Below are 18,064 nucleotides of genomic sequence, written 5' to 3'. Positions count from 1 at the left end.
ACATTCCCAGCCCTGCAGAGCTTCCTTAGTTTGCTGCCAGAGTTCCTCTCCTTTGCTGCCGGTGGCAAGGCTCTTCTGCCTCACAGCTGTTATTGTGTTGCTTCTTACTGCTGTTATAGGCTAAATGACTGCTCTTATGAGAAGAAAGTGTAGCCCCAGTGTGAGTGATTAGGAGGAAATGCCATATTCCATAGTAACTCGTTTTCAGCTTCACAGAAAAGAGGGACAGAGTTATCCGTTTATTCAAGCAGTGACCTAAAACCTTCCTTTTTACTAACAGCAAGAGTACCTCACTCTAGCATAATGTCTGGAACACTTTCTGTCACCTTAATGGGCTGCAGTGGAATTATTTGGAGGTTGGATTTGCATGGCTTTGGTTTCTCCTATCTATTGTGTATTATCTCTCCAATCCTTGTCTAATATTGAGATTTGCAAAATAATGTCCAAGTACAGTGTCTGGTTTTATGCTCAGTGTTGAGGTAGGAGGTAAAATACTAATAGGACTCTATCAACCCATGTTGTACAGATGATTAATTGTGTGACATTCAGGTCAACGATTTTGCAGTCTTACTCTACTGATCAGCTGTCTCAGTTGCATTCCCAGTCCTTTCTCTTTTTTTGTCTATCTAGTCCCTAATTTGTACATCTTGTAGGATACAAGCTCATCCTTGAATGACATATATATACACAAGAACAAAAAACCCCCACCTCCCACTACTAGGGTCTGTGGAGTGCTTCCTAATAAAATAGTGCTTAACTGTTAGTAAAACTAGATTTGAGTGAATTTTAAATCATGTTTTGTGCTGCATAGCTGGAGAGATCAATCTTCTGGACAGTGATCTGAGTGCTGATACTAAAATCAGGCACACTTGGACCCCTGGAGCCTTGATGTACTATGGGAGAGCAGAGCTGCAAGCATCTGACCACAGGTAACTAAACACTCAGAGAGAGGTTAAAATGGGCCAGGTTAAAATGTGTCATGCTGAATTACACATTCAGAGTGAGGGACCAAGTCTGATTAAAACAGGAATTACACCCTTATTCCATGTTCAGTATCTGCTTGATGGGTTTTAAACTCTCATGGTGAGTTTTATACCAGAGTGGCAAGTATCTACAGTCATGTATTTATTTTTTTCTGCACAGTGATTGCAGCAAGGGTTGAATAAGTTGCAGCAAGAGGTATAGAAAACAGAGCTTTCTGTTGCTTGGTTTTGGAAAAGCTCTGATACCTAAGGAAGCTGCTCTGATGGATTTTCACTCAGCTTGCTGCAGGCAAGGAGGAGGTTGGGACTGTGTGGCCTGAAGAGGTGCAAGCCAGGCCACACAGGGACAAGTTTGGCCTCTTCACAGTACTCAAGTGTGGGCCTTCTGTGCCTCCTTTAAAAACAGAAATGGAAGAAGATAGAAAAATCAAAGACTAGTGCTGGTTGGTCTATGTCATTAACTTCTCTTTAGGAATATTAATAACCTATCTTTGATAAACTTGTTCTTTGCTTCACTTCTGAGAAACAAATTCTGTAATAAATACACTTTGAAAGGTCCCTTACATTGAGAATATTTGTCTCAACCCTTGCATGCTTTGTGGAAATGCTGCAATATTGCTCCTCCTAGCAGTGCTCAGTGACCCCCAGTAGCTGTCTGTGTGCTTCTGGTGGTGCTCTTGCATGCTAGGACTGTTCTGTATTCCTCTAGCAATGGAAGAACATGCCTCTTGCAATCAATTTCTCTGTGTCAAGGCTCTGACATTGCTGAGTTCTGCAAAGCACAGTGGAGCTGCTGCTCTCATTATATAGGACCCTGAGGATGCAATCTGTGAAACATGGCTGTTATACATGGTTTTCTATTTCAGCAAACTTGACTCCAAAAGCTTCTTTTTAATTACAGTCAGCAGGTTTGCTTTCCCAAGGTTTGTGCTAGAAAAAGGGCATAGCTGTATTTTTGTGACATATGGAAATGCATTATGATTCACAATGCTTATGGAAATAGTTAATGCTTCCTATACATTTTTCCCCTTTATTATCCCTTCCTAGCCCTGCTGTTGTTGCTTTCATATGTTCTGATAATGTGTATTCAAGAGCCAGATCTATTGCAAGTAGAAGGCAGCAATTTTGACACAGTTGTAAGAGCAGCCGTCCCAGTCACTGCTCTGTGTGTATGTGCAGGTGAAAAATCTGAGAATGTGGATTGCACCCACTGAGATGAGATGAGTTCTACTCTTTCAGACAGCTCTCTCAATTTTATTCAGATCTAACACACAGAGAAGTAATTTGTAAGAAATGGCTCAAGAAACAAGTTTGCAGTGTTGGCTGCTTATAGTGTAAAGGATTGGCATGTATTTGCTACATGACAACATTATAGATCCAGAATACCTTATTCTTAGTTTTTGGAAGAAGACATGTGGCCTTGTCTAACAGAAAATAATCCATCCTGATTTATGGATGTTTGTGGCCACAGCTGTTTGATAATGAGTGAAGTATTCTGATATTTTGGTCTGTAGGTTTGCTGTAAGTGCTGCATACAATTGTTATTTCAATTCACTTACGTGTGTCTTCACTGTTACATTCAGCTAATGCAGGACTGGGAAATATAATTAATAGTGCTTATGCATGATGTTCACCACTGCAGAAAAAATTAAGTTTACCCATCCCCCTTCTTTATAGAGATTTAAATTTTATATAACCACTTTTTATTTTTAAATAAGTATTTTTCCTTTGTTCTGTGTAGGCCAGTGTTAGCTATTGTAGAAGTGGAAGTTCAGGAAGTTAATGAAGCTGCCCGTGACAATGTTTTCCGAGAAGTGTCATCCTTCCAGGGACCACTGGATGCCACAGTAGTGGTAAATCTGCTATCACCAACACCTGAAGAGAAGAATGAATTTCCTGAAGACTTGCGTACAGAGCTTATGCAGATGTTTGAGGATTATGGCACTGTTGTTCTGGTCAGGTGAGTCTGGGATCTGAAATGGCATGGCATCAATTAAAAACCACAGACTAGAAGATCCCTTTTGTCCTGACAGAGTTAACTTTGTTTTGGAAGGAAGTATGTAGAATTCCTTTGCTGCGCTTTCAATTCTTCATTAGAAACTGAATGCAAGTGTTTTGAATATCTTGTACCTCTCAACACCTTTTAAAGAAATAATCTAACAGTTCTCTTGTCTGAATGGAAGAGAATTTTATTCAGGACAACACCTTAAAGCAGAGACTTTGATGTAAATCATTGTCTTTAGATTCAGGCCTCACTTCCAAGCATTGCTGCTTCTGGTGGATCCTCAGGCCCTGCTTCACCTCCTCGAAGGGGGTCTGCTCTCTTCCACCACTCTTTCACACTTGGCAGGATTTCCTGGCATCTCTCTTTCCTGTTGGGGGTGATTTTGCTTGTTTGTTAACAGTACAGCTTCTTGCAGAGTTATCACCCACTGGGTTTAAGAGGGAGACTGTGATACCTTCTGGCAGAGCAGCTTAATTTCATTCTGATTGATTCTCTACAGGGCTCCAGCACAGCTTTGAGACTTCTGTTTTGAGAAATACAGGCAAAAGACCTAACAGTTGACCTCTGGGAAACACTACCAAAAACTTGTTCATGTTTATTTGATTCATTTATCCATGGAGAAGGCTGATGACCTGTTGTTGTATAGTTTTATGAAGCACCAACATAAGCTGAGGGTTCAAAAGCAGCCATGCAAGAAAAGCAGCACCACCATGCTTGTGAAGAAAAGGAACAAGAAAACAACATGTCTTGGTGGATAGTTCTTGGTTTATTTTATTTTTAATTGCTTTAGATCTTAGTGGAATATTAGTCTTTGGGAGCATCACGTCCTCTGCGGTGCAGGATATGCAGAACCACGGAAGTTAGTCTGTGGAGGAGTTAGAGGAAGTGTAAGTTAGAGGGAGTGTAGATATTGCACTGGGTATCCTGTCAACAGCGACTGAGATGTTTGTCCTGCTGTTCCAGGGGTGATCCAGAAAAGGGCAGGGTGCTGGGGTCACACAAGGGAGGACTGAAGAAAAGAGAAGCCTGGCTGGGATTAATAGATCACCTGTTTCTCCTCAAGTAGAATTGTGAAGGAAATACAACTAAAATCAAATGCATAGCACCGCATATGCATCCTGTATATAGATCTATATGGTAGTTTTCTATCATGCTAGCCTTCAAAGGGTTTTATTCAGTGGTGAAATAAAGTGGTTTTTCTCCTCTGCCTTTTTTCACTAGGATCTGTGGAGGTCAAATGCTGGTGACATTTGCAGACAGCAAGTCAGCTCTTCGTGTTATGGATATAGATGGTGCCAAAGTAAGACTTTCTCAAACCTATAATAATAATTTCGTAACAAATTTCTCAAAAGTGGTTGCTGAGAATGAGGTACTTGAGTTTCTACCTAAATCAAGTAGCATTATCTCAAAGAAAGTTAGTGCTCATGAAGTCCTTAACTTTCACATCTGCTGAAGCTATTCATGCAGTATTTTAGTTTCAGGATGGCATGAGGTGACTTTTCATGGATCCCAAGCCATGCTTAGGCTCTGGCCCCTGGCACCAGCTCAGAACACGTGGACTTCTTCATGGTTGTGTCCACTTGAAGCAGTTCTCCCGACCTTCTGTGTAGCTTTATACTGTTCCCAAAGCATCCTCAGGATTGTGGTGTGGAGATTTTTTGTTTCCCCAATGTATCAAATAGGCTTCTTCCGCTAAGCTGTAGCAACATGATTCATTGGCTTCAGCGGTAAATCCAGCATTGGCAGTGGCTGTTTACCTTCCCATCCTCTGCTTTTCCTTCCCACACACATACTCTACAAATTATCAACCCCCTGTTGAAAAACTGTGGGGCTGCCCTGTAAACTTAATACTGAAATAATGGATTTAACTCTCATTCTTCTTTCATGTTTGCAGTTTTATCTTCTAATTTGACTACTGCCATTGATGTAATTTATAGCACAGACTGAAACACAGTTGTATGCACACAGTATGTAATGCTGCTGGGAATATGAGTTAGGAACTTTTCAAACTGATTTTCCTGCCAAAGCTGCTGGCTTGTCTGCATTTTGGTGCAAATGTCATAGAGCAACACACTTAAACAGCTGAAGTCCTAATCTGTTTGAAAATACATGTTCCATATACATCATATATGAGATTTTCTGGTCAGAGTCTCCTTACAGGTGGCAGCAGGTACAAAACTCCTGTGTGCTTTAAAGCTGCTGTCTCAAAAATGGCACCCTCCCATGCCAATATTGTAATTCCAGTGTTTTGATGATATTTGATGGTTCACCTATTTCTCCAGTATTTCCCAAATGCAGAAGCATTACTTTTGAGCTGTGAAGCTCATTTTCTTTCAAGCATATTTTTAAAGTCTGAAAATGTGGTTATGGGAATAAGAAGAGTGTTGCCTTTCCATTTAGCTTCTGAACTGAAGCTTTAGTTGCCTCAATTTCTGAAGCAGTTGTACAGCTTGGTCAGAGAATGGTGCTAATAGCATCAGAGCCCTGTGTTCAATGCCTGTATGGGCCATTCCCTTAACAGTTGGACTTGATGATCCTTCTGGGTACCATCCAACTCAGAATCTGTGATCTATGTGATTCCAAACAGGCTGGCAGCACTTGCTTATTCTGTTCAAGCATTCTTGTTTTGTAAAGGTGCTTGGCAAAGGGAAACAATTCTTTCTGTGTGCTTAGGTTAGAGGCAGAACAGTGAGGATCCAGCCCAAGACTAAGGACTGGCTAAAGGGCCTTCAGGAGGAAATTGCTCGAAAACGAGACAGTGTTGTCCCTATGTCCCCCACGGCAAACTCCCATCTTCTGGAAGAAAATTTTGACTTCTCAAGTTTGGACTATGAGTCAGAAGGTAAGCAACATGTTTCTAAGGTAAGTAGTGAGAAATTGCTTTGCTGGCTTTGGTTGCAGAGAGAAGGTACAGTATGAGTGTCAGTGGCACCTTAATTTGTGATGAAGCCACATTTCTTAAAAAGACAACTGTAATTAAAGCTGGGACCTGACTCTGTGCCTGGGCATAGAACTGTTACTTAGATCATCCTGTCTATTTAGTGTTATATGTTAGGAAATTCAATGTATGGTACAACTGTCTGTAGAGACAGACTTGTAATGAAACACATGGGGTGGTGTGTTTCATTCACATACAAGAATCTTGCCCAGCCAATAAATTTAATATTAAATTAACTGATAGTATAGATTAATTAATTGGTAGTGTAGAGAGACAGAGAATGAATTTGCTCATTAATTCTTTGTTATCTAATATTTTAATCCAGGTGATATAGAGGATGAAGATGATTATTTAGAGGATGCTCTGTGTCAACACCTAGTAGCAGACACAGCAGAAGATATGTTGGAGCGCCCTGGACACTGCACATCTGTAGCTCTTTCAAACAAATCTGGGCAAACCCCCCGCCTATATAAAGGTAAAGTATCCACCTTCCTTAAGGTAAGACCTGAAGGATTGTTGTTTATTTTCCTGTTGTGTTGATTTCCCTGTTCATTTATATTTTCATTCTAGGTTCTCCTGTAGTACCTATTCATGCTCAGCTTCCCTTGAGTTAGGGACTGTTACTGAGGTCCTCAGGCATAACAGCAATACAAATGATGAAATTTAAGTTCTTCTCTCTAGGCCAGGGCAAGGCAGGAAAGCTGAAAAATGCTGGTTTTCCTTTTCTAGCTGGAGGAAATTAAATCTTTTCATCCATTTGATGTTGCTTGGCACCAGAACATACAAAAAAAAATTGCATGCTATTTTCTTATTGGTGAGGGCCAAAGCAAAATCAAACCAAAAGAATCCTGTTGATTCAGTGATGGGCTCAACTCTGTCCTTTGAGCAGCAGCAGAGGCAGAGCAGTCAGCTGTAAGCTGGTAGGTTATTGTGTTCAAATTACTTCAGAGGCCTGAATTTTCTCCTTTGTTCTCGTTTGGTTTTTTTTCTGATGGAGTCAAGATTCATAGAAAATATATATATATATATATATATATATATATATATATATATATATAGTCATTCTTTAGGTTCTTCATAAATGTGTTACCTTTTTCCTCGGTTACCTGGCTCATTTGCACATGATTGTGAAGTGACTTGGTAAAAAGTAGATAAAGCTGTGGATAGAAAACTGATAAAAACTGCAGCAAGAACTAGCCAAGCCCATTGTGGTCTCACAACGGGATGTGATCAGGATGTGCTTCAGTGGACAAGCATTGACAGGCTGTGATATGTATTAAACACCTAATTGTGACAGCAAGTGATTCAGTAGCTGTCAGTCTGCACTCTCTCAGAAGTGCTTTGTCTTTTGATATAAAAGTGAAAACTTTTAATACCTTCAAAGGTTGAGTCAGAGGTAGAGTTCAGAAAGATTGAATGGAATTTGTACACTCACACACAGACAGATTTTCCAAACAGAGTGGTTTATGGCTTTTTTGCCCACCTTGAGTCATAGGCTGGGTTCAGTGTGGCCAGACCCAAAAGCCTCTCCCTGAGTAAAGGAGTAATCAGTCATTATTAAATACTGTGAAGTCAATCACTTTGTATTATAGGGTGCCTTGCCCTCCAAGCACCTCTGGCCTACTGTGTGATGATTCATTAAGCCACAGAGAATTGCAGTGAGTCTTGTCACTCAGACTAACTCTTCTCCACAAAAAATATCACAAAGTAAATAGAGGTTATGGAGTATAGTTTGAAGAAGGTCAGGGTGAGTTCGTGATCTCAGATAACTCAAAATATGATATATTCAATTAATCTTAAAGTGTCTGCAATTTCAGATTCCTCCATAAGCTTCCAATTCTGCCTGAGTAACTCCTAATTGAAGGTATGATGACTGCGTAGCTGGTGGCAGACAGATGGAAAACAGTGACAGGCACAATAGCATGTATGTGTGTTTCTGAGGTCAGGGAAGGGCACAGCTTCACGAAACTGATGTCCCTGCCAGCAGCCTTTCAGGGATGGAATTGAGTGGTAATGGCTGGCTTTTGTTGTGTTCAGTTTCACTGAACTTCAAACCATGCCTCCAGGTGCCTGCACGACTCCTTGGGTCCTACTGATGAGCCCGTGTCTGCAGCTTAGAAGTACTGAAATTGCAGCGAGCACGGGGAGGGCGGGCTGGGCAGACCACAGGCTCTGTCTCTGTGGCCTCCATCTGCTGCTGAGTGGGAGCAGGAAGCCGTGAGGCAGCTCGTGATTCCCTGCAGAGCACAGCTTTCCAAAAAACAAGAACTTGTTTACAAATGCCTGAAGTGCAAGAGACTGCTGCTGCATAATTCCTTCCCCATCTCTCCAAAACATAGGGACAAAACTAACCCCAGTGAACCTTGGAGCTCTAAAGAACTGCATAACTGGGCATAAAGCTGCATAACTGGGCAGCCATGGCAGGGTGAGAGGACTGAAATGAAAGTCTTCACTATAACAGATGGGGGAGAATAAAGCAATCCATACTTGCCTCTCCAGCTGTCAGAAAGGTTGAGATGAAAGACTGAGTAATTAGTGATGTAAGGTGCAGCAAACAGCTATCAGATTGAGGCAGCTGTACCTGTTAGAAGATGTTGATGGAAAGCAGAAATTTTTCTCTGGTATAAAAACTGTTCTCCTGTGCAAGAAAAGGTGTCCAATCCTCAAATGGAATTCCTGTGTTTGAGATGGAAAGCAAGGAATTCACCATGACTAGCCATGACAGTTTGAGTGGAAGCAGGTTGCTACTAAGTCTGGCTGTGAAAATCTCAGAAACCAACACGGTGCCCAGTAACCCTGGAATCAGTTGTGCTGGTGCAAACAGCTAATAAATGGTGGAAAGGGAGAGAGAGAGAAAGAAGCATTTGACAAAAGGGTAGATGTTTCCTGCAGTGGGAGCAGGCAGACACTGGGGGAGAGCAGAAAATGTGAATGGAGCTGTTGTGTTGCTGAGAGACCTGGCTGAGGCTTGCCACTTATAGTCGCCTCTCTCCTGACCTCTCAGATCTGGTGTGCACCTCACCCAGTGGGTACCTAATACAGACATTTCTAAAATGTCCCTAGATGATGCAGACCTGGCCGATTTGAAGCGGGAGATGGAGGCAAGTGGGGAATGCAGCCGCCGGATTCCAAGCAGGTCTTTGTCCATTCCTACCAGGCCTCGGCCGCTTCAGCCACCACAGAGGCCTCCCCCTCCTGGTGAGTTGAACATTGTTTAATGTGGTGCCGGCCCCAGCTGAACAGTTTTTGCCTGCCACGTCTGGGTGACAAAGAAAGGAATACCTTGTTCTGAAATGTCAGGTTGTCGAGGGACTTGTACTTGCTTCCCAGCCTGTTTCAGCCTGAGCATTACTGCCATTAGTAATGGGAGAAGTTTGTCTTCAGGATGACAGATACACACCACAAAAAAATGTCTTTAGTAAGGATAGAATAGCCCATATGTTTCATACCAGCTCACCACTCAGGTTAGTGGGTTAAGCAGCCACTTTGTGGCAATAAAGATTTTGGTATTTATGTGTGCTGGCTTCTGAAGTCACTGAGTGTTTTCCTGCAGTTTTTTTGATTCTTAATTAATTGTAATCAGAATTTTAAAAAACTTTGACAAAATACTTACTCTGGACGTTTCTTGTACTTTCCTTATTTGCCAGCAATTCTTGTGTTTATGAAGGAAATGCAAAGTAGATTATGATTTTCAGTGAGGCACAAAGGGAAGTGATGCTCTTTACCTGAGCTCTGCCCCCCTGAGATGCCACAACAGGAGCTGTGCTGCTCCTGTTTTTATGGTTACTTCTGGATGAAAGGTGATTGCTACATGAGCATAATCATCTTTGCCTCCTGTATTAGACAAGCTATACATCATGCTTTTCTTGCAGCCCAAAATTCTCTTTTGTGTACATTTTCCAGACTTAAATTAGAAGTTCTGGGATGCTCTGTCTTCCTGATAGAAAATGAGCTCTTTAGGATTATTCCCATTCATTTTTGTGTCTGTTGCACAGAAGTGCCAACACTGGTATCTGTATTTCTGTGCCTAGAATGCAATGTTAATGCTCAGCTGAGGTTATCTAATTAATTAAATGAAAGAAAGACTAACACAAAACTGCTTCCTGAAACAGTTCAAGATTTTTAGAGGGTGATGGTATGCACATTGGTTTTGCTCCATTGCAGGTAAAATTTTGTACCAGCTCTTGAATGTAAAAAGCCATTTTTTTATTCCTCTTCCAGCTGGAACATCAGGCAAAAAGTCCCCCTCAGATGGTTCCCTCTCTCCAGGAAGCCATTCCACCTGCTCCATCCTGGCAACAGCAAAGCTGCTTCCTGGAGCCCCTCAGCAGCCAGTGAGTCCTGCTGCTCAGCATGGCCCCTTGCCATTGTCCTGATCCCTCCCATCCACACTGACAATCACGTACAGGATGCACCTGTTATACAAGGAAGGAAGTCCATCACATGTCTGAGCTGAAAATGCCAAGATAACTTCTTGTACTGTAATACTAAACTCCAGGCCCTGTTAGGCAGCAGAAAAATGTTAATAAATTAACAGGAGTTAGGAAGGCCAATGAGGGAGAGGGAGAATGAGTGGTGTAAGACCAGAGCACTGTTGCTGCTTTCTTGAATTTTGCTAAAATGCTAACTTGAATTTTTAACTCCATCATCATGTGGTTTAATTATTTTTTTACCTCTGTTTTGGTGGGCCATGCTAGTGCCCAGAATGCAGGAAAAATCTTGACCACTGCCAGCAAGGCTGTTAGTCCCCTGAGGAGACCAAGACCAAAATGTGGAAATGCACCCTCCCCCGCCCCGTTCTGTCTTGCTGGATGGGGACCCTAACACATTGAGGAAGGGATGGCTATGGCACTCAGGCACTGGCCTTCTCTCAGCTGGCAGCAAAGATGTACAATTTGCTAAAAGATTCCCATTTCTTTAGTGTTTATAGATCACTGAGTAGCCACTTGCAAAAACTGAATCTTACAGATGTATGAACTTAGCTGTAAAATTAGAGGTGTACAAGAAAAATCTCAGTTCTCTGAAGATGACTCGTTCTCCTATGTTTTTGTAAAGCCCAAAGTCCGGACTGGAATAAGCAAACCTTACAACGTCAAACAGATCAAAACCACCACAGCTGAGGAAGCAGAAGAAGCTATTAGATGTCTTATGGAGGCCAAAGGAGGTAAGCACAGCTTTCTGACTGACTTCTAAAAATCTTTAAATAAAGAAAGCTGTAGGTGTATTCATCTTGCCATAGCCCAGATGCACATATTCCTATTCAGAATTTCACTTGAACACATTCTTGCCAAATTGTATGTGGTATTCTCTGTCAGTTCTGATAATATTAACCTTTTTTTCAAGGTAATTAAAATTTTATATTTTGTTGTAGAACCTGCTACTAGAAGAACCTAGGATTATTTATGCCCAGATTTAGTCAGAAAAATTAAAATACAAAGATGGGATTTTACTAAACTGATGGTGCCCATGTTTGCTCAGAGTTGCATAAAGGATATTTGCTGCTCTATTTACTGAATGCTCACTATTCCAAGCAGAACTACAGAGCAAATGCAGCTTTAGGAGAAATAACCTGGATTCTGTTCACTTTTGGACAGCAAATATAGCTGTAACCTAGATAAAAGCTTGCACTACTTCAGCTTGAATAGCTAAGCTAAAAGGCTACTCTGTGTTTAGGCTCTCTGCATAGTCCCTGGAGAAGCGAGCTTCTTGCAAGGGCAAGTCAGAACACAAAACTAGCTTAGGTACTGTCAATGTACCCTCCAGGGTTGTATGCAGTCTTTCTGCTGATGAGGTATGAATGAAAATGGCTACCTGAGTTTGCAAGGCTCTCAGTTTAGGAGAAAATTATCCCCTTTCATTTATATGTAGAATGAATACAATCTGGAATAATCCCATTTATTTAGAAATATGATAAAGGCATCTTGATGTTTGTTCCTCAGTGGTTTTCATTTCATTTTGAAATCAGATTTACTCTCCATTGATTTGGAAATTCACATTCACTTGGTGTGGGTAAGAAAAGTAGTTTGGTCAGCATCACTTCCAGTCCCTTATGCTATACCACCACTTGGCATTTACAGTTCTCTCCAAAGTACTCTACAAGATGCACTTGGTACCATTAATTTGGTTTTCCAGATAATGGCAAAAGGACACTCAGAGCTTGAGCCCAGGACTCCTGAACCCCCAGCCAGTGTTTTTTCCACTTGACCAAATGGTGGCACAGCACTGCTGATTTGGCATGAAATTATTTCAGATAGGGAAGTTTTTCCCTAACAGCCTCTTACAGATGTTACAGGATTGCAGTGGTCTGTGCTTAGCTCCAAAACCTACCTTCTTGGCCTGAGTTGGCCGTATAGGCACGGGGAAACATGGTTGTGAAAGAAATTATCTTGAATCTATGTTCTGAGCAGGCCAAGATGCCATATTTGGTTTTGCTTTTCAGGAGTACAGGAAGATGGAGTAAAGCCTGTTCCAACAAGAAACCAAATTTCCTCCAAACCTGAGGCTCTTCCCAGCATCACAAAGTCAACACAATTTCAAGGGTCACAGGCAGGAGCGGTGCCTGTGCCTCATCGTCCACCACCCAAAGTTCCAACTCCAAAGAAGCCAGTGCCCCTGCAAAGGACCGGAGTCAAGGTGGAAAATGTAAGAGAGTTGCAGCAAAATGTATCCAGCTTCCATTACACAGTGTAAATGATGGAGGGGTGGGCTGGTTGTTTTTTGCAGGCAGTCCGGTCATGTCAGCAGGTGCTGGAATAATTTTGTGTATTACAGCCACCAAGGCATACAAATGCAAGAAAGAGAGCCATCTTCAGCTTTTCTTTTTGTCAGTCCATTCTCTTTGTTTGTTTTTCTTCTGGTTTGTCTAAACCTTGTCAGGATTTAAGACTCACTTGTACTTTATCACAGCCTCTACTTTTGACCATGAGTGGTCTGCTCTGTAAAGATTTGAGGTGGCTTCTTCTTCGTCAGTTCTGTGTCCTTTCTTGCTTTTCTTGCACACCTTGTAATGTGACTCAGCCTTTCAGTTTGAATTCTGGAGTCTACTCAAGAGTTCATGTTCTCAAAAATACAAAGCTGTAGGTGTTCAGGTTTTAATGTATGTCAGGTCTCTACAACAGAGACAATAGTTAACCTCTAGAGCTGCTAAAATGATTATCTAATTTATAAAGGAATTTGAGTACAAGAGAAAGACAAATATAACTTTCTATATTCTTCCTTTGACAGAATCTCTGCTAAGGAAGTTCTCTTCCAAATTCTTAGGGCTCCTGCCTTACCTTCCTTTGGTAAAGGCATTCACCTCTTCTCTATAATGGACTTAGCTATCTTTACTTAGCAGATTCACCAAAAAAACCCCAACCCAGACAGCACAGTCTAAGCCAAAGAGTGGTCAGTTTGTTTTGTTGAAGTTGTTGCCATTCCCAGGTCACTCTTGAAAGGTGCTGAGAGGGATTGCTATTTTGATGTTAGTTATGTGAGAGCTTCTGCAGGAATAGATCTATTTCAGTTTGACTCTGCCCTGGAATTCCACTCCTTCCTCCATCTGAGGGAGGTCAAATGGGAGTTGTGTACTTGAATACCTCTACCTAATCCCCCTCTACCACAGTCAAACATAAACAACTTAACAGCACTTAGGAAGAAGTGGCAAGGGATATGTCCAGCATGAGATACTGACTAAATATTTCGCCTGCATGAAAAATCCTGTGCATTATCTTTTAATACTACGCAAGAGTAATAAAGAATTTAAATGCTTTCATTGAATCACACAAAGTGTGAGAAATCTGAAGCAGCCCTTGCTCCTAGACTGAGCTGTGCTTGTTATTTATATACCATTAAATGGTGGATGTATGCTAGACTGGGTATTAAAGCTTATTTTTATCTTCAGTTGCCAGCATCAGTGAGACAGGACAGAGCCTCAATGCATGTACTGGGTTAGCTTAAGGTAATTCTTCTTCCATCTTATCTATCCAAATAAGCTACACCTAAAGGCCTCCCTATGCAATCCTGCTTAAGTAATATTAGTCAGCAGAGAGATGTAACAAATAAATAACTCCTCAGAACTGTGTTAATTTGGCCCAGAGCAAAATCCTAACCTGAAAAGGGAGACGGTCGGAGAGTCCTGAGAGAGGACTTTGAGTCCTCTGTGAGTGAAGCTGTGAGTGAACAGGCTTGTAGGGTCCTGGTCCTTCAGCAGCTCTCTGAAGGTGAGTGCAAGGCACGATGCATGAGCCCAGAGCCCAGGAGCTACAGTGGAGAACGGTGCTGTCAAACCTCCTCTTTGTACTGCTTTTTTTTCTTCCAGGACTGTCAGCTTTTCTTAGTAATGCTGTCAGTTAGACTTGCACCAGTAGTGACTCAGTGTTTAAGGTCCCTTTTTGTTTTCACATTTCTTCTTCCATTTCCTCCTCAGGCCACGTCTCCAGAAGATCTATTTGACCAACAGACAGCACAGTCTCCTTTTGGCTTACTAGAACCCCATCTAGAAGCTGGAGCTATTCTTAGTCCAACCAAGATCACTCCAGTCCCTAAGCCCAGAACACAAGCTGGGAAGCCTCAGGAGAGCAGGGGGAGCAGTGAAAGGCAGCCCCTGTCAGCAAGCACAGCTGAGGCCATTGTACTGCCTCCCCAGAACGCTCCCTTTGCTCCAAAGGTGCCACCACGAAGAAAGAAGTCAGCTCCTGCAGCTTTTCATCTCCAAGTTCTCCAGAGCAGTGACAGCCCCCTTTTTAGTGGGTCACTGTTCAACTCCAACAACAACAACCCTGGGTCTTGTCCCCAGACTCATGGTCCTGCTCTCTCAGGTCCCACAGCCTCTGCCGGCCCAAAAAACAGCACAACTCAGCCCTTGGCACCAAGTGCTGCAGAACTGACGGCGAAGCTCCAGGGCCCTTCTGCACCAGCAGGCCAGCATCCACAACGACTGGATACCAGCTCCCTTCCAGAGAACACCAATCTTCTGGACCTGGACATGCATTCCTCCTTCCCTCTTTCCATACAGGCACCATCAGCTACTTCTTCAGCACACACTTCAGAAAATTTAAGTCACCCCAATCTGAAAGATTTCAGTCACTGGGTTACATTTAGTGATGATGAAGACAGCAGTGCAGTGGCAGACGGGTTCAACAAACTGCTCGTCTTAGAACAAAACAAAAACACCTTAATGAAAACAAATACTGATTTAGAATTGTAAATTTTGCCCTCTTATTTGTTCCAAAAGAAATCATAATTATGATGCAAAATAAAAAATAAATCTTTTTTTATTTAATGAACTAGGTCATCTGTCCATGCTACATTTCATTTTCACATTTAAAGATACGACCCCTGGAGGGAAGTATATAGAGAACATACAACCTAACATTACCTACAATTCATTTGAAAACTTCCTTATTCTAAGTTATTTCTTTTTATTAATCTACCTTAAGATGTTTTATTTCATTTCAGGTACAAATCATATGTAAGAACATGTACGGAAAAAAGACATTAAGAAAAACATTTTCCTGTGAAATGTATATTTTAATCAATCTCTGTTTGAAATAAAGCATCCTTACTTCGAAGAGTTGGGCTGCCACAGTTACTTTGGAATGAATATCCAAAGGTGGAATGACAACAGCAGTAACACTGGTATTACTCTGCTGCAAGTTTCCAAAACTCACCCTGCTCTTTGTTCCCAAGCCCATGTCCAACAGCACACCTTGAAGAGGGATTGTAGATTTCCACACGCTGTTTCACTGCAAAGAAATGCTACAGGCTGCTTGTGCGTTGTCTGTGCAGCTCCTGAGGAAAAATGGGGAATGGTTGGGACCAGCTGATTCCACAGGTATTGGCTTGGGCACGTCTTATGCTAAAGGCAGTTTGGCAATTGAGTACTTGTGTCCCTGTTCCCGCTCTGTGTCTTCATAGGCAAATGCCATGTCAGTCTTCTATCTCCACTGTGTAGATGAGGAATGAGCTGGTCCTTTTTGCCTTGCCTGGGGCGTAGAACTGCACATGATAGATGCCATTTGTGCAAAGCAGGCAGTTAATAACCAGATTGCAACTTGTCATGGTAACTTGTTAAGCACCAAGAGCTTTCATTATTAAAGGAAGGAGAACATTTTTAAGCAGGTGGTGAAGCTGAAAAAACAACTAATTTTAAAAAAATAATTTAAGATGTATTTAAAAAGAAGGTTGTTTTTTTTTTCCTTTTTCCATAGGAAAATTAATTGGCTTGTTCTGAGCTTCCCAAACACTGGGAATTTAGCCATTTTCTTCCTCACAATGCCTACCTGTTTCTCTGCCACTGCCAAATTTTGAACACAAGACATCCTGTAAGAGGGGATGCTGCCTTTGAGCACCTGTCATCCTCCTCTGCTCTCTTGTTTGCCAGACACTTTAAAAAAAATCCCCAGAACCTTCAAAGGCCAAGCCCATAAAGCCCAGTGCTAAGTTTCTCGCCTGAGTGTCAGTTTAACGTGGTTGCAGGCTGGTGAATAATATAAGATACTCGTTTCCCTACAAGATGATATGCCTTTGCCTCTTAGTCCTCCTCTTAAAAAAAAATACAGTGAAGATTTATGGGCACATCTCAGTATAGAACAGTAGCAGTAAAAGAGAAAGAGTAGGGAATATGACCACATCCAACATTTTCTGCAAAGATAATTAACAGCTCTAGGACAGCTAATTTACATGTTAATGAAAGTGTTAGCAGGAAAGCCAATTAAACTGGATTTATACAAGTCAAATAAAATCTGCTTTATTACTCTCCTTGAATAAGAGACGGATGTGGCCTTTAGCATTCTATCTTATGTCTGCGTCTGTGGCAAGCTGCCCGCTGAAGGATGAATCCCGGCAGTTCGCTGGTTTATGCTATCAGTGACAGCAGATATTGCTCAGTCACAGCAAATCAAGAGAAGGGGACAGACAGTCCAGCTGAAAAGGTTACAGCACAGAATGAGGAATCTCCTGTCTCAGTAAATTACCTTCCACATTGGTGCCCAACATCCCAGCCAAGTGTTTTCTCAGAAGCAGGAGCTTGTGACCTGCTTGTGACCTGGTTCTAGTTTCAATGGTCAGAGGAAGCAAAGCAGAGCCAGACTTGTTCCATGTTTGGGAAATCACTACAGAGAACTCAGACAGCAGGAGCCAGTGATTCTTTCCTTCTCCTTTGGGATTAAGCCAGGCTCCACCATGTGAAAAGAGGCCAAGTAACCTGAACCCTTATTATTATATAATGTCCACAACCAGGGAACCCACAGCACAGCTCTGTTCCCATCTCTGCTGCCCATCCTCACTGGGACATAATTGATGGAAATCAGTGTCCTCAGGGACAGCTGATATAGAAATCAGTCTTCAGGGACATATAATGGGTTGTGGGGAGTGGTTATCCCCTGACATTTTTCCAGTCATGAGCCCAGCACTTGGCAAAAATTGATGGCAGCTGTGAAGCCAGGTACAAATGATTTACCAGACACAAGTCTACAAGTGTCTGCTTCTTTAATGTGAGAGGCTTTGGCAAGACACCATGTGACCTCTCCCAGGGCCTGCAGTATTGCAGCTTCAAGTTGCAGTGGGCACCCTGGTTGCTCTGCTGCATTTGTGCTTGGGGTGGGTAAGTGGTTCTCCTTGGTAAAGCAACTGTCTGATTTAGCTTTTTCAGGGGGGGTTACCACTGAAACAAACAAAAATAAAGACACCCAAGTTAGAATGGTTAGAATTTTCACTCTGACTCTTGGTGACTGTTGTTGCTAGAAACACCAGTATAATTACAGATGTTGTCCAGACTGCTGGACAACAAAGGCAAGAAGACTGACCAACCCCTTTTAGCCTTCCCTTCCCATCTATTTTACTCTTGGATGCCACAATGCAGATGAAACATCATCTCAGACAGCTCACACCCAACCCTGCCTGCCACACCTGCAGTTTGAGACCTGAGAATTTACAGAAAGACATACTCTCAACTACTGTGACACCAGGAAGCATAAAAGCATCCAATTCCTGATGAGAAGCGCCACAGACCTGCTGGCTATGTCTGTACACACTTTAGAAGACACTGCTGCAAAATCCAAAAGCACAACTGACAAACTGCTCAGTTTGGCAAAACATGCCTGACCAGCCACCCCCAGCACTGTGCCTCTTCCCCAAGTAAAAGGTAACGTTACATTC

The 18,064-nt window shown here is 42.1% G+C and overlaps 1 protein-coding gene across 3 annotated transcripts in view; it reads left to right on the top strand.

Annotated features, from left to right (window-relative positions):
* Positions 1-15,479, top strand: part of SYNJ2 (synaptojanin 2) — a 65,773-nt gene extending 50,294 nt beyond the window's left edge. For all 3 annotated transcript variants that reach the window (XM_005518427.3, XM_014263669.2, XM_014263670.2), the window contains 10 exons: positions 812-929; positions 2,725-2,943; positions 4,210-4,288; positions 5,662-5,830; positions 6,252-6,401; positions 8,990-9,124; positions 10,148-10,260; positions 10,982-11,090; positions 12,366-12,568; positions 14,334-15,479. In XM_005518427.3, the coding sequence (XP_005518484.2) occupies positions 812-929; positions 2,725-2,943; positions 4,210-4,288; positions 5,662-5,830; positions 6,252-6,401; positions 8,990-9,124; positions 10,148-10,260; positions 10,982-11,090; positions 12,366-12,568; positions 14,334-15,113 (2,075 nt within the window). In that variant the 3' untranslated portion in view covers positions 15,114-15,479. The remainder of the gene's footprint in view (positions 1-811; positions 930-2,724; positions 2,944-4,209; positions 4,289-5,661; positions 5,831-6,251; positions 6,402-8,989; positions 9,125-10,147; positions 10,261-10,981; positions 11,091-12,365; positions 12,569-14,333) is intronic.
* The last annotated feature ends 2,585 nt before the right edge of the window (positions 15,480-18,064 follow it).

The sequence above is a fragment of the Pseudopodoces humilis genome, chromosome 3 (assembly GCF_049639895.1).
Source record: "Pseudopodoces humilis isolate 2021_Gansu_Grassland_sample_001 chromosome 3, ASM4963989v1, whole genome shotgun sequence".
NCBI lineage: Eukaryota > Metazoa > Chordata > Aves > Passeriformes > Paridae > Pseudopodoces > Pseudopodoces humilis.
The sequence above is the reverse complement of the archived record's forward strand: the minus strand, read 5'-3'. Positions and strand labels throughout refer to the sequence as shown.